General features: G+C 44.7%; 1 protein-coding gene across 3 annotated transcripts in view; it reads right to left on the bottom strand.

The window, feature by feature from the left end:
- Positions 1-1,262: 1,262 nt before the first annotated feature.
- Positions 1,263-17,455, bottom strand: part of LOC144493006 (mitogen-activated protein kinase kinase kinase kinase 4) — a 307,127-nt gene continuing 290,934 nt past the window's right edge. For all 3 annotated transcript variants that reach the window (XM_078211781.1, XM_078211782.1, XM_078211783.1), the window contains one exon: positions 1,263-15,051. In XM_078211781.1, the coding sequence (XP_078067907.1) occupies positions 14,968-15,051 (84 nt within the window). In that variant the 3' untranslated portion in view covers positions 1,263-14,967. The remainder of the gene's footprint in view (positions 15,052-17,455) is intronic.

Below are 17,455 nucleotides of genomic sequence, written 5' to 3'. Positions count from 1 at the left end.
ATAAATGGTAGAGCCCTGAGAAATGTTAGCATACAGAGGGAACTAGGTGTGCAGATCCACAGTTCCCTGAAGGTAGCAACTCAGGTGGACAAGGTGTTCAAGAAGGCGTATGGCATCCTGTCCTTCATCGGTCGGGGCATTGAGTATAGGAATTGGAAAATCATGTTGCAGCTGTAGAAGAGCTTGGTTAGGCCGCATTTGGAGTATTGTGTACAATTCTGGGTTGCTACACTACCAGAAGGATGTTAATGCATTGGAAAGGGTGCAGAAGAGATTTACCAGGATGTTGCCTGGGGTTTGGAGGATATGGACTCTGAAGAAAACTTGGATTGTTTTCACTGGAATATTGGAGGATGAGTATTCATGGTAGCCTCCACGGAGAGGTTGGCGGTCTTCATGGAGATCATAGTTCAGCAGACTCTGCCAGAGGTGTGCACTGACCTGCACTCCATCACAGTAACCATGGGTGAGATTCTGCAGTGGCAACACATGAGGGGGACGACGCACCTTGTGCTCCTTCCAGATGCCCCTTCTCTTGAAGGGGTCAGGCAGGGGCTTTTGATTGCCCACAGGGAGCACGAGTGGCAGCTAGACACCACTGGGACACCCACTCAGGACTCTCAGAGGTTGCCCGGCCTAGGCTCATAGAATACCTACAGTGCAGAAGGAGGCGATTCGGCCCATCGACCACAGGCCCTATTCCTGTAACCCCACATATTTACCCTGCTAATCCTAACACTAGGGGCAATTTAGCATGGCCAATCCACCTAACCTGCGCATCTTTGGACTGTGGGAGGAAACCGGAGCATCCGGAGCAAACCCACACAGACAGGTGGAGAATGTGCAAACTCCGCACAGACAGTGACCCGAGACTGGAATTGAACCCTGGCTCTGTGAGGCAGCAGTGCTAACCACTGTGCCACCGTGCCACCCACCAATGCTCAAACTTGGGTTGCTAGCAGATAATTGGTCAGGTGTATGAGAATCACATCCTACAATACTTCAACTAATGGAACAAAAATGGAAATGTTCTCAAACAAGGACTTCATGGACTCACAAGAGCGGGGGAAACAAAATGTATAGAAATTCCAGAATGATGTTGCATCTAAAGTCTTACTATACTCTGATCTATATATTGATAGAATAGGACAGGATTTCTGTCTGGAGAAACTTGCTATGAAAAATGAAAGTAGCCTTTCTGTAAGTCCAGATCGGCATAATGTTAAAACTGTCGACAGCAGCACAAGCAACTTTTTCAAATATATTTGATTTATTCAAGTAAATTTCATTCATGAAAATAACAAAAAGCAATCACATTGGTTCAAGATGAATGCTCATTGAGAATACAAAGTGCCTTCTCACACATCGTTTCAAACAGGATTGAGCGGATTGTCGCACTATGTCGAAGGGAATGTTGTTCTACCTCACGCATCACACAATGTTCCATCGGGGCTGTTGATTAAATAAGTTAAACTGCACTTTTATTACACAGCTTTGTGACAGCATTAGTGGTTTTTACAGGTTAACTTTCACAACCTTGTGCATCTAATTGTGGGAAGTGCACATTGCTGGCTTCACTCCACATTCGTACATTGTTAACTTTACCATTTGCCTTGTGTTTAAGGCCAGCATACACAGGAATATAACAAGGTGATGTTTTAGAATGTAGATATGTTCGCAGATGCAGTGCTAACTATGCTGAGGAATCATGTGGTAATGAGGTGTTGGGAGCTGGATCCTGTGGGAATGGTATGGTGCAAGGCTGGTCTTGGGTTGGGATGGCAGAGTGTCATTGTATTGAGTGGAAGGGGCTACTGGGTGGCCCAGTACTCGATGGGGGTATCCTGGGGATGGGAACACTCAGGAAGTGGTCATCAATGGCACACTGAGAATGTGCTGGAGGGGGGTTGCTTGGGGTGGGAGCGTGTGTGGACAGGAATGGGAGTGTCGCACAGAATGGGAGCGCAGGGACAGTGAGAAGTGACAGGTGGGAACTGGAGCAAAGCTACAAGTTCTGGAGTGATGTGGGGGGAAGGCACAGAGAAACCAATGGCAGGAAGGGCTAGGGATGGAAGAGAGGGAAAAAGGATGAATGCTGAGGAGAAGTGGATAAAAGGGAATGGGCAAGAATAGGGGTGAATGAAAATCTCACAAGGAAATAAAATTGGTTGTCCAGCAGTGAGTTGGACCAGGCATTATTTGAATCAGATATTACTGGAAAGTTTGCCTGAATTAGCATGGGAAAATCTGTTCGGAGAATCCCAACTCAAAAGCTATATTCTCTGCGGTGATTAGGAGCAGGCCCCTATGTTTTGGCATCATTAAAGTTTTTCCCTGTTAAGACTCAACAAATTTAACATCAGTTTCAGGTCAACACAGGCTGAAAATTTCCCATCTTGCCCGCCTCGGGAAAGATTCTGATTAGATCCATGAGTTCCAATAAGAATTCTGAGGGAGAAATGACACAACAAATTGATTCACAGATTCTGCGTAAAGCCCAATCTCGATGATGTTCTGGTTTATGTAATTCAACCCATTTTGCAGAACTTGTCATTAACCAAAATGCTCTGTATGAAAAGGATGTTGAATGGGACTTCTCTGCCTTCCCTGACAGATTGCTCATCATAGGGACATAGAGGTTACAGCATGGAAACAGGCCCTTCAGCCCAACTTGTCCATGCCGCCCTTTTTTTTTTTAACCACTAAGCTAGTCCCAATTGCCCGCATTTAGCCCATATCCCTCGATACACATCCTACCCATGAGCTGAGCTGGAGCAGGAACACATCAGGATTATGCTCCCACCCATTTTAACATGCCTATTTTCCTGTTGGAAGTGATGTTTTTCCATGTGTGATGGAACTATTGTGGCTGTATTCAAATGAAGTAAGTATCTCAGACATATTTTCTGACTTTTGGCCCAAGGTGACAATGGATACCCCTGGCATCCTTCGTTGCTATGGCAGCTCGGGGTGAGGAATTTACCTCTGACAATCAAAACCGTTTGTCAAATCGATCTCAGAGGGTGTAATTACATAGGCCATGGAGCTAGGTGCCAACACTGCTTGACCCACAAGCGAGCAACAACACATCAGGAAATTTCTACATCTTCTCCTAGGTTACACAAGGAAAGACCGGGGAGCTGGTCGAATATATTTAACTCCCAGAATGGACGTTCACCAGGGTCAGGAGTGCATGCTTCTTGCTAGGGAGGGAATCAGATGGGTGAGGGTGGGGGTGGGAGTGCAAGGACAGAGGAGATCACATCACCAGGGATGCATGCTGGGTAGGTGGACAATCGGTGCCCAGGCAAAATCAGGCTACCTGACTGTGTGAGCATGGAGTGCCATAACGAGAGGGATAAAATGTATTTGAAAGATATCTACAACGACTAAATGAACAACAGCAAGTGACTTCTATTTCGATAGTGCCTTGAACATAAGATAAGGTAACAAAGACTTACAGAGAACTGTAAGGTGAACAGAAAGATAAATGGCAAAGAGATTTAAGGTTTAAAAGCTTTCGACCAAACTGGAAACACAGCGATCAGTCTCATTATCCTACTGGAGACTGCTTTCATTGCAAAGAACTGTGCACTTCAGTAATTAATGGTCTAGTGATTCTAAGTGCAAGAAAGAATTCAAGTGCATAGTTACAGATTGAAAAATAGAATGATGTCTAATTGCTAACTTGCAATGCTGGCTCTTGACATCTAGAAAAATCTTTGTACTTTGACTTGTTCCTTTAAAGTGCTTTCACAGCCGAGTTCTATTGAGCTCTTTGCAGAGGCGAAATTTCACAAAATAAATCCTTCATTTTAAAATATTTTGTTAGCTTCTCGCACAGAGCGAAAATTGTTAAATTTGTACAGGCATGGAATGTTATTTTCTGATACATAAAGAACTAGAAATAGACAGAAAACATAAAAAAAAACACCTTTGGTGGTAAATTGCTTATCAAATGGTTGTTGGGAACTATTGACTTTGTAAACCAAAAATTGTAGTTGGCACAGGAAGCAGATGCCTTGGACTTCACACGACCAGATATCAGTGCAGAAACATTCCACTGAGCTCAGCAAATTGATTTACACATTTACTACTTGGAATTCCATTTAAAACATTGGTGAGAAAAGGTATGTAAAGGAAGCATTTTTGAACCAATTTGATCAATTAATTATCTTGATAGGCTTCATGGTTATTGGGATGTCATTTGTATTACTCCAGGCTGCTTTCATTGCAAATTTGTATCATCTGGAAAATTTGAGTGGGACACAGTTCTGTTTCGTTTAGATGACATAAGAACATAAGAACTAGGAGCAGGAGTAGGCCATCTGGCCCTTCAAGCCTGCGCCACCATTCAATAAGATCATGGCTGATTTTCCCGTGGACTCAGCTGCACTTACCCACCTGCTCACCATAGCCTTAATTCCTTTACTGTTCAAAAATTATCTATCCTTGCCTTAAAAACATTCAATGAGGTAGCCTCATCTGCTTCGCTGGGCAGGGAATTCCACAAATGACCTTTATGATCAGTCTGGGGAACGGCAAACAAATGGATCGCATATCTACACCTCCACCCCTCCTCTCTCCCCCACTCCCACATCCGACATATCACAGTGTGGGGCCCAAGGTAGAGCTGCTCAGGCAGCACGGTGGCATAGTGGTTAACACTGCTGACTCATAGTGCTCGGGACCCAGTTCAATTCCCAGCTTGGGTCACTGTCTGTGCGGACTTTGCACGTTCTCCCCGTGTCTGCGTGGCTTTCCTCCGGTTTCCTCTCTCAGTCTGAAAAATGTGCTAGTTAGGTGCATTGGCCATGCTAAATTCTTCCTCACCTGATGAAGGAGCAGCGCTCCGAAAGCTCATGGTTCCAAATAAACCAGTTGGACTTTAACCTCGTGTTGTGAGACTTTTTACCATGTGCACCCCAGTCCAACGCCTGCATCTCCACCTCGGTAGTCTCCACTAACTAGTGGAATGTGACTTTATTAATCTTGATAGTTTCTAGCATGATGAAGCTGCAGTGTTCCTATCTGTAAACTGTTTCTATCTATAGGCTGGATGTGAGGAATGTTGGATCAGCCAAAGAATTCAAAAGTGCAGAAAGAGGCCATTTGGTCCATCGAGTCTGCACCAACTCTCTGACAGGGTATCTTACCCAGGCCCATCACCCCGCTGTATCCCATGGCCAATCCACCTAACCCACACATCTGCGGACTGTGGGAGGAAACCGGAGCACCTGGAGGAAACCCACGCAGACACGGGGAGAATGTGTAAACTCCACATGATCCAATTGAATGGCCGAGCTGGCTCGAGGGAATGAATGGCCCTACTGCTTCTACTTCGAATGGTCTTAAGGTCAATCCATGATTTTGCATCCGAATGAACAAATGCTACCTTTTCCCAATGTACACTCTGCATGGTCACAACATTTTTGAGCAAGAAATAAAATCAGTTGCAACATAATCATAATCTTAGGGAAATCAGATCGATGGAATTCTTGAAATATTCTCGCAATATTCAAACCGCACTTTACTACGATGCAAGTTATTGGATTGAAAACCAGGAGAGATGAATAGTAGGTGGCTGCATCCATTTGAACTACAGCCCAAAGTCAAATTTGCGTCCAATTGCTTTGGGGACCAGTCTGCATTTCAGATGGTTCTGCTGCTTGGATTAGTTATATAAAGAATTGTGCAGCACAGGAACAGGCCCTTCAGCCCTCCAAGCCTGCGCCGATCACGATGCCTGCCTAAACTAAAACCATATGCACTGACGGAGTCCGTATCCTTCCATTCCCATCCTATTCATGTATTTGTCTAGATGCCCCTTAAATGCCGCTATTGTACCTGCTCCTCGGCACACCACCCTCTGTGTAAAAAACTTTACTTGCACATCTCCTCTAAACTTTTCCCCATGCACCTTAAACCTATGTCCCCTAGTACTTGATTTTTTTACCCCAGGAGAGAGAGCATCTGACTATCCACTGTCCATGCCACTCTTATAAACCTCTATCAGGTCACCCCCTCAACCTCCATTGTTCCAGTGAGGACAAACCAAGTTTATCCAACCTCTCCTCATGGCTAATACCCTCCAGACCAGGCAACATCCTGGTAACTCTCTTCTGTACCCTCTCCAAAACATCCACATCCTTCTGGTAGTGCAGCGACTAGAATTGTACACAATATTCCAAATGAGGCCCGACTAAGGTTCTGTACAGCTGCAGCATTACCTGCCAATTATTATACTCAATGCTCCAACCAATGAAGGCAAGCATGCCGTATGCTTTCTTGACTACCTTATCCACCTGCGTTGTCACTTTCAGTGATCGGTGGACATGTACGCCCAGATCTTTCTGCCTGTCAATACTCTTAAGATGCTACCATTTACTGTATAATTCCTACATGCATTGGACCTTATAAAATGCATTATCTCACACTTGTCCGGATTAAACTCCATTTGCCATTTCTCTGCCCAAGTCTCAAACTGACCTACATCTTGCTGTATCCTCTGACAATCCTCTTCACTATCTGCAGCTCCGCCAACTTTTGTGTCATCTCCGAACTTACTATATATGCTATATAGCTATATGTAAAATGTGGAGTTTGTGGCCTTAATTCCAGAGCAAGGATTTGGAATTTTCTCTCATCCCATAATTTGAAGTATTCTCATTGCTTTGTTCCCCAAAGGTTTGATCTGAACTTAAAACACAAATTTAAAAGCACACCATTCAATTGGGCCAATAGCTCGACCTTAATCTGATGGCAGCAACCTGTGATAAAGGCATTCTGATTCCTATTTTATTATAGAATCAAACAGGCACAGACTGGAATCTGTCCACAGATCGCTGACAATTAGGAGAGTGGGCCAACAAATGGGCAGCATGATGGCACAGTGGTTAGCACTGCTGCTTCACAGCGCCAGGGACCCGGGTTTGATCCCTGGCTTGGGTCACTGTCTGTGTGGAGTTTGCATGTTCTCCCCGTGTCTGCATGGGTTTCCTCTGGGTGCTCCGGTTTCCTCCTACATTCTGAAAGACATGCTGGTTAGGTGCACTGACCTGAACAGGCGCCGGACTGTGGTGACTAGGGGAATTTCACAGTAACTTCATTGCAGTGTTAATGTAAGCCTTACTTGTAACTAGTAAATAAACATTTTTTTTTAAGTGGCAAATGCAGTTCAACAGGGATAATTGTCAAGTAATAAAAGCAAATGACTGCAGATGCTGGAATCTGAAACCAAAAGAGGAAGAGCTGGAAAATCTCAGCAGGCCTGGCAGCATCTGTAAGGAGACAAAAGAGCTGACGTTTCGAATCCAGATGACCCTTTGTCAATGCTGTCAATTTTGACAAAGGGTCACCTGGACTCAAAACGTCAGCTCTTTTCTCTCCTGACAGATGCTGCCAGACCTGCTGAGATTTTCCAGCATTTTCTCTTATAATCATCAAGTAGCACATCTTGGGAAAAAGAACTAGAAGTATAACTAGAAAGATTCTCACTGATGGAGAGATGCAGAGAGATCTACGGGTACACCTAACATTGATCTTGAGACGCAGACATGGAAACGGTCATAAGAGTAAAAAGAATTCAAGGTTTAGATACAGGACATTGACACAGCAAGGTAATTAATCAATATTTGGAGGACAGCCTGAAGCTTTCTTCTCCCTGTTATGGAAAGTACATTGGAGTTGTAGAGAAGGTGTTACAGAGAAATACGAGGATGTTGCAGGTGTATAATCTTGCAGAAAGGAGGTCCAAGGAAGGGTTGATCCAATGAGCAGATAAACCATGGAAAACTATTTCCACTGATCACTGTATCAGTAAGAAGGGTAATATAGGATATGCATTGAAGCATAAAAGAGTTGAGTTTTGTTCACTTCAGAACATGGAGTTCATTCACAAGTACCAATTGAAATTTAATCAATTGTAAGAAAAGGGGGAATTCACAGAATCACAGAATCCCTACAGAGCAGAAGGAGGCTATTTGGCCCATCGTGTTTGCACCGACTCTCTGACTGTCTTACCCAGGCACTCTTCCCCCACCCTATCCCGTAACCCTGCACATTCACCATGACCAATCCCTCGAACCTGCACATCTTGGAACACTAAGGGGCAATTTAACATGGCCAATCCACCCAGCCTGCACATTTTGGAACACTAAGAGGCAATTTAACGTGGCCAATCCACTTAACCTGCACATTTTTGTTGAATTAGCTGAATAATGAAATACTGAAGAAAAATATTAAAGTATGAGAAAAAGTAAGGAAGTTAGATTATTGTGACAGATTAAATGTTGAACCAGCACTGGTTCAGGCACAACTGCCTAATCGTCTTTGATTTCAGTCCAATTAATCTTAACAACTGGCCAGAATGATTAATTTATCATCTGACATCAAAGAAGACAGCCTGAAATCAAGCTATATTCTGCTGTCTGTTCTTTGATGACTGATTTCAGCTGGGAATGTGCGTCCATAGACTGAACAATGTGTCAAAATAGATCTTTTCTTTCGGTTATAACTTCCCCTGCCTTGTCCAGTATTTGCTAATGCAAATTCACCAGTAAAAATGATGAAACTGTGAATATAATTTAAAGGTGTATATTCAAACATCAATCTGACTGTATTACTCCCCATATTTCATTCTCTTTGATTGGTTTATCTTTCTCTGCTGATTTTCTCTCGTAACTCATTTTCCACGATCTCTCAACCTCACTGATATTCCAATCTCACATCAATCTCTGCTCTTTCCTTTGTCTCCACCTTTGCTTATTCCTCTTTTGGCTAATTTCTTTCCTTGTTTTTCTCTCCACATTTTTCTTTCTTTGTTTCTGTCACCTCTTCTCTCTCTCTCTATTCTCACCTTTTCTCTCTCTCTCTCTCTATACTGATCTATTTCTCGCTCTATTCTCACCTCTTTCTCTCTCTATGCTGATCTATTTCTCTCTCTCTCTCTGCTCCCTTCTTTCTTTCTCTGAACATTTCCTTGTCCTTCAACTTGATCTTTCTTGTTCATTCTCACTCTACTTGTCTTGCTCGATTGGTTGGGTTTATGTACCCTGTCTGGTGGATTTGAAGACATGGGCGTGTAACATGCAGTGAGTGCCCTACTCGCCACACAACCTGTCTGAAACTTCACTGACAGTGTGGAGGAAGTGGCCTGCCTGCCCTTTGACCTATTGAGGGTCATCTGGGTCTCAATGGTTGGAGACCCATGACATGTGGGAAGTCTGACAGATTCAGCTGTGCAGGCTGTTGTCAGACGAGGCAGGGGGCTTTCCTTTTGCAGGCCCACTCAACTCATCAGAGGCAACACCAACTACCCACCCCCAACCTCAAGCCACGATCATTCCCCTCCCAGCCACTTGAACCTGGCCCTCCACCCCACTCAACAATACTCTCCGACCTCAAACTTACCAGTATGCACTGAGGATTGCCTGCAGTACTAGCAATGGCCACCGCTCACAGTGGTGCTGCTGGGACTACAGAGCTAATGAACCTCCAATTCATAAAACTATAGAATCCCTACTGTGCAGAAGAGGCATTCGGTCCATTGGGTCTGCACCGACTCTCTGACAGTGTCTTACCCAGGCCCTCTCGCCCTCCCTATTCCTGTAACCCCGCATATTTCCAATGGCTAATCCAGCTAACCTACACACTTTGGGGCACTAAGGGGTAATTTATCATGGCCAATGCACCTAACCTGCACATCTTTGGGACTGGGGGACGAAACTGGAGCACCCGGAGGAAACCCACGCAGACACGGGGAGAACGTGTAAACTCCATCCAGACAGTCACCCGAGGCTGGAATTGAACCCGGGTCCCTGGCGCTGTGAGGCAGCAGTGCTAACCACTGTGCCACCCCATGTCACCCCAATTGGTCAGTAGCTTTCCAAGGGGGGGACTTCCTCCTGAGGAAGGGGCATAAGTTCCATCTTAAAGCATCCAATGCTGCTCCCAGCATTAAAACTGACCCTTTAAAGCCCTGCCCCATGTTCCTCCACTTGTGCGCACTCTTTCTTCCTTCTTTTGCCACTTTGCCCGTTTCTCTCTCTCCTTTATTTCTTTCTCTTTCTTCCTGCTCTATTTTTTCTCAGTGGAGTGTTTGCAACAACTCCATGGATTGTAAATGGCTGGTTAAAAAAAAACTGAGGGTGGGGAGGAGGCAAATGCATTGGAGATATTTCAGGCTGCACCTGATTGGCTAATCAGGTCACGTCATCTGTTGAACAGTGATAACATTTCACATGGGTATCAGAAGCCGGCAAGAAGGTGAAATAGCAGACAAACAAAAAGCCTGAAACATTAACCCTTCTAATTTTGTAAAACCTGAAGAATCAGCACATCATAGGCAATAAATTGCTGATCTCACCACTCTTTAGGTGAAAGGATTTCACTTGAATCCATCTCTTATCCTCAATCTATGTCCTCTCACTCTGGACCCTCTAACCAGGGGGACCTTCTTGTTCACAGCATTTCAACCCCTCATAATTTTATACATTTCATTACGTCTCCAAGAAATGATGTAGAGTTGCCAGCGTTGGACTGGGGTGGGCACAGTAGGTAGTCTCACAACACCAGGTTAAAGTCCAACAGGTTTATTTGGTAGCACGAGCTTTTGGAGCACTGCTCCTTTATCATGAAGGGACAGCGCTCCGAAAGCTCGTGCTACCAAATACACCTGTTGGACTTTAACCTGGTGTTGTGAGACTACTTACTGTTCCAAGGAAAGCCTATCCAATCTTCCCTCATGACTAAAACTCCCCCAACCAGGCAATATCCTTGTAAATCTCCTCTGCACCCTCTCTAGCGCAATCACACCTTTCTGAATGTAGAATGACCAGAACTGCATGCAGTACACCAGCTGTGGCCTAAGCAGTGTTTTACATAGTTCCAGCAAAACCTCCAAACCCTCATTCTATGCCTCGGTTACTAAAAGCAAGTATCCCATCCGCTTCCTTGAGCATCTTCTCGACCTGTCCTGCCACCTTAGGGGATCTGTGCACTCCAAGGTCCCTCTATTCCTCTCTACTTCTCAATATCCTGCATATTTATCATGCATTCCCTTGCCTTGTTAACCTCCTCCAATTATTACCTCAGTATTACCTCAAAATTCGCTGGATTGAATTCCCTTTGCTGCTTTTCTGCCCACCACATGAGACCTTTGATATCTTCCTGCTTTCTTCTTCATTATCAACCACATGGCTAATGTGTTTGTATCATCTGCAAATGTAGTTAGGGCTTAACGACCCTAAACAAACTGAGTTATGATCACTTTCAACAGGTTGCTCCCCTTCCACTTTCAGCCTCTAAAACTAAGTGCAGAACCACTTACCCTTGCTTGTTGCTACTCACTGGCTAAAACAGCTCTCCTTAATCCATTGTAATAATGCTGCTCCCTGTCTATCTTTCACAAGATCGACTGTATAATTTCAGCACTTCCTGCTTTGAAAACTGGGTGTGGAATGGTTGCCATGGTATTCAGAGGTCATTTTCATTTTCTTAAAAAATAGGAATATTAGATTTTATTTTTATTGGCATCACCGGCTGGGCCCAGCATTTATTGCCCATCCCTAACTACCCCTCATTTCAGAGGGCATTTGAGCATCAACCACATTGCTGTGGGTCTGGAGTCACAGGTAAGGCCAGCAGATTTCCTTCCCTAAAGGACATTAGTGAACCAGATGAGTTTTTACGATAATCGATAATGGTTTCATGGCCATCATTGGGCTTTTGATTCCAGATTCTCTTATTGAATTTTTTTATTGAATTCAAATTTCACATCTGCTGTGGTGGGATTCGAACCAGGTCCTTAGAGCATTACCCTGGGTCTCTGGATTACTAGTTCAGTGATAATTCCACTGTGCTTCCCATGCATTTCTTTTTCTGAGGTACTTGGACAAACTCAGCATCTCAATTAGCACTCGCAATCCTCCCATAAAGCAAGCGTAAAGATCAATAAAGAAAATCCATGGAAATTATGGGGTTTGCTGTCACTGGGCTTGTTCATTGGAATTTGCAAGGCCTACTTTCCTGTCTATGTCATCGTCTCTGTGGGTTCGGGGTTGAGGCGGAATGGAGAAATAGCTACAGAATCTATAAAAACTCAACTTTGACTGCTGCTATTGGTACATCATTGGAACATCAGGCAAACCAGCTTCCCATCCATTAACTCTGTCTACACTTCCCGCTGCCTCGGAAAAGCAGCCAACATAATTTAGGACCCCACACACCCCATACATTCTCTCTTCCACCTTCTTCTGTCGGGAAAAAGATACAAAAGTCTGAGGTCACGTACCAACCGACTCAAGAACAGCTTCTTCCCTGCTGCCGTCAGACTTTTGAGTGGACCTACCTTCCATGAAGTTGATCTTTCTCTACACCCTACCAATGAATGCAACACTACATTCTGCACTCTCTCGTTTCCTTCTCTATGAACGGTATGCTCTGTCTGTGTAGCATGTGAGAAACAATACTTTTCACTGTATGCTAATACATGTGACAATAATAAATCAAATCAAAATCAAATCAAATTAAATCAAATCAAAATCAAACATTAGGCACCGAATGAGGGCTAATAATCTGTTCAGACATGTATCTGTCAAATGCATTGTCAGTGCCACTAATTGTCCAGGCACAGCCCCATTAACAGGGGTGACATCAACTGAACAGCTAAATCTCTGGACAAAAAGTGCACTTAATCTCTTCTATTTGTTTGCTCCACCCTTCAAACCAATCCATCAGGCACCGCCTTGTATCACTTTTTGTACTTGATGTAATATCAAAGAATATATCAGGGATGCAAAACGGAATTCTTGGACAGAAGTTAGACAGTGTGCTGGAATGCTACTTGGAGAGGGAAGGATGTGTTGATTGGGTTTTTGTTAAAGTGAATATCTCTCCTGCATACTGCAGAGAGGTTTGGGTGGTGAATTTTTCTGCACACTTTACCAGCACACCTGCCCAAGCTTTTATAATCCAAGACTTTTGGAATCCCTCAAGTCGGAGAATTTGCACTGAAATCCAAGTTAAATTTTGATGCCAGCAAAGCGATGGGAGATTGTAGCCCTTGCTAAAATACTGAGACTTTTCTCAAAAACGCGGGGACAGATTTTCAACCTGTCACATAGGCTTCAAACTCGATGGGCTGAATGGCCTAATTCTGCTCCTATATCTTATGGTCTGACTGATGTTGGGGTTTGCTTGCCCCGTTACTGAGACTGCCCAATTTAAATTTCCACAGATTGACTTGCACACCAGATTGAGATGTTTAAATTATTTGTAAAACTTGATAGGTTAGAAACAAGGAAACCATCTCCTATGGTGGAGGAAATTAAGACTATCTGGACACAAACTGAAAACTGGAGCCAGGCCATTAAGGAGCGAAATCACACAACGGGCAGAATTTTATGATTGCGGCGATGGGCTTGTCCGTACACCCAACTCCGCCCCGGTCATATTTTGGAGCTCAGGCAGTTTTAAATCCCAATTAGACAGCCAGCTGTCTGCCGTTGGAGTTCCAGCTCCACCAGGAAAGCCCTGGCGCGGTCTTGGAGTGTGTCGGTGTAAAGGGATAGCCTTCCCACAGGTCCCTGAATTGCCGCTGGCAGCTCTCTCCACTGGGCACAGAATGCCTGTGAAGGAGGGACTCCCGCCACCTCCATCAGGCTGCAGGCATACCCGCCTGGTTTCACCCATGGTTTGCTCAGATGGTTTGCCCCCCGCCAGTCACCTGTTGGACACCTGCACTGGTGGGATGAGGCCTTTAAGGGCTTCGATTGGTCTCCGGGCCCACTCTTGCTGGGAGCATTAAATTCAACCCTTTGGGTGAGAGAAAGTCATAGAATCATAGAATCCTACAGTGCGGAAGGAGGCCATTCAGCCCATTGAGCCTACACTGACAACAATCTCACCCAGGCCCTATCCCCGTAACCCCACATATTTACCCTGCTAGTCCCCCTAATACTAAGGGAGAATTTAGCATGGCCAATCAACCTAACCAGCATATCTTTGGACTGTGGGAAGAAACAGGCGCACCTGGAGGAAACCCACACAGACACGGGGAGAACGTGCAAACTCCACACAATCACCCAAGGCCGGAATTGAACATGAGTCCCTGGCGCTGTGAGGCGGCAGTGCCAACCACTGTGCCACCATGCCGCGAAATTCTCTTCTCCAAAAGTGGATGCTGGGGTCAACGGGAGGTTTCAAGACTGAAACTGTTTGATTTTGGTTGGGTCAGGATGTCAAGGCATATTGAGAAAAGGTGGGAAAATGGAACCGAGATGTAGATAAGCCACGATCTAATTGAATAGTGAAGCAGGTTCAAGGGACTCAATGGCCAATTCTGTTCCTGTTTCTCTGTCAAGGCAACATGTTGAAAATCTACCTCACTGAGTTCTAGTGAGTGCCCACGCAAGATAAACCTGTCTGTGAGTGACTGACCTGCTTTAACGTCACCAAGAATGTTGCCCCGTTAGAGCGGTCAGAAAGCCACTTTGCAAATGAGAGAATTATTTTCACACAAAATACAGTACAGCCTTAATAACAATACTACTGACATAAAACCCATTTAAAATACCGTCTATACAAAATACTGGGGTAAAATATAGGAAATTTGTCACCTGGAAAGCAAGTAAACTATAAAGTCAGGGTTGTGCAAAGGGTCTTGTGCACATGTATATGTGCAAACGTTTGGCACACTAAGCTACCTTTTTGCTCAACAGTGCAGTAATATATTTTCAAGATGCTACAATATCCCTAACCTAAATCAGTAGAATTCCAGAGACCAGTTTTTAGTCATTGGCGAAACAGATGGCAGGCTCTGGAGCCCAACTGTGCTCTCAGCTGTAGATGGAAGGCCAGCTCTTATGTGATCACGCTTAGTTGAGAGCAGTCTATGCCAATGGGTCTAAGAGCATGTGAAGATGGTCGCTCAATGGCAATTGAGAGTGTTTTAAAGTTTCCCAGAGGCTACCAGTTCAACAGAGAGTTTTGACCAAGTGTCATAAAATAAATCTGACTGCTTCCACCAGATTGGGCTGAGGCAAAGAACACCTAAAAGGGAAGAAAAAAGGGAGAGAGTGTTAATAATCACAGCCAGTTATACAGCTGAGCTACTTTTCATAGAATCATACAGCGCAGAAGAGGCCCTTTGGCCCATCAAATCTGCACTGGCACATTAGAAACACCAGAACCCCCACCTAATCCCATCTGCCAGCAGTTGGCCCATAGCCTTGAATGTTACGATGTGCCAAGTGCTCAACCAGATACTTTTTAAAGGATGTGAAGCAACCCGCCTCCACCACCCTGCCAGGCAGCGCATTCCAGATCGTCACCACCCTCTGGGTTAAAAAGATTTTCCTCACATTCCCCCTAAACCCCCTGCCCCTCACCTTGAACCTATGTCCTCTCGTGACTGACCCTTCAACTAAAGGGAACAGCTACTCCTTATCCACTCTGTCCATGTCTCTCATAATCTTGTACTCCTCGATCAGGTCGCCCCTCAGTCTTCTCTGCTCCAACGAAAACAACCCAAGCCTCTCTTCATAACTTGAATGCTCCATCCCAGGCAGCATCCTGGTGAATCTCCTCTGCACTCTCTCCAGTGCAAACACATCCTTCCTATAATGTGGCGACCAGAACTGCGCACAGTACTCTGGCTGTAGCCTCACCAAAGTTCGAGACAACTCCAACGTGACTTCCCTGCTTTTGTAATCTATGTCTCGATTGATAAGGGCAAGTGTCCCATAGGCATTTTGATAGAGATCCTGAAGAATTAGGATCGATGCACTGATGCATAAATTGGCACAATTGGACACCATCACCTGGCAGTTCCTTCAAGTCGCACACCATCTTAACCTGGAACATTCATCATCATCTTCTCAAGGGTACTAAATGCTGGCCGATCCAGAAATGCCCACGTCCCATGAAATAATTTTTTTTTAAATCACCATACTGCGCACCTTGCTGCTCATCTGTATTTCCACCCCCCACCCCCCCACGCACCCCCGTGGTATGTTTTGAGGTGGCAGAGGTGGCCTGCCATTGGCCTGTGGTGAAATCTTCCAGTCCCGCCATTGTCAATGGGGTATCCCATGGATCACACTTTCCGGCACTGTGGAAGCTGCAATGTGGGGTCGCCGTCAGCGGGACAGGACGATCCCACTGGTGGGAACGGTTGGAAAATGCCCGCCCCATGTTACATTATCATTCAATCACTGGGGCACCGTGGATCAAAATGTCAAATATCACTGCAAGCCATTAAAGAGTAGCATCTGGATATACAACCCCGGGTATTTACATCACGCTTCTTTACTACATTAAAGTAAAGGCACTATATAAATTCAAGTTGTTGCTGTTGAAATATATAAGCTATCTTTGTAAGAGATAAATTCAAGAAAAAACTTATATTTAGAATCATAGAATCCTTACAGTGCAGAAGGAGGCCATTTGGCCCATCGAGTCTGCACCAGTAACAATCCCACCCAGGCCCTATCCCCGTAACCCCACATATTTACCCTGCTAATCACCCCGACACTAAGGGAGAATTTAGCATGGTCAATCCACCCAACCTGCACATCTTTGGAGTGTGGGAGGAAACCGGAGCACCCGGAGGAAACCGACACAGACACGGGGAGAATGTGCAAACTCCACACACACAGTCATCCGAGGCCGGAATTGAACCCGGTGCTGTGAGGCAGCAGTGCTAACCATTGTGTCACCATGCTGCCCCAGCCAGTTATTTATTTAAAGCTTTCATCTCATAGAATCATTGAGCACAGAAAGTGGCCATTCAATCCATCATGCTGTCCATCTAAAAGAGCGACCAATTAGTTCCATTCCCCTGCTCTTTCCCCATTGCCCTGCAAACAGTTCCTCTTCAAGTGTATATCCAATTGCGTTTTTAAAGCTACCATCAGATTCGCTTCTGTCACCCTTTCAGACAGCACATTCCAGATTGTAACAACTTACTGTATAAACAAAATTCTTTTCACTTCTCCTCTGGCTCTTTAACCAATTATCCTAAATCTGCTCCCTCTGGTTACCAAATTAATCTTCCAGTCTTTCTTTATCCAATCTGACAAAACCCCTTTTAGTTTGTAAAGCCCAGTTAAGTCTCACTTTAGCATTCTGCACCCCAAGGAGAACAATCTGAGTTTTACTGGAGTCTCTCTTCGTAACTGAAGTCCAGAATCCCCCGGTGCCATTCTTACATTATGTCGGAAAATGCAACAGCAAAGCTCCACAACAGCAATAAGGCAGTTAGGCTGCTTTGAGGGAAAAGCATAATACTGTGGAGGCTTCAAATCTGAAATGGAAATAGCAAAGTGCTGGAACAGCTCAGCAGGTCTTTTATAACCTGTTATAACCTGTTCTGAGTTTCTGTTTGAGTAACGAGTGTTGGACAAATGCCAGGAGGACTTCCTACGGTCTTCTTGGATCTTTGGATCTTTTCGAT

This window comes from Mustelus asterias, chromosome 4 (assembly GCF_964213995.1).
Source record: "Mustelus asterias chromosome 4, sMusAst1.hap1.1, whole genome shotgun sequence".
NCBI classification, from domain to species: domain Eukaryota; kingdom Metazoa; phylum Chordata; class Chondrichthyes; order Carcharhiniformes; family Triakidae; genus Mustelus; species Mustelus asterias.
Note: the sequence above shows the minus strand (reverse complement) of the source record. Positions and strands in the feature narration are given on the sequence as shown.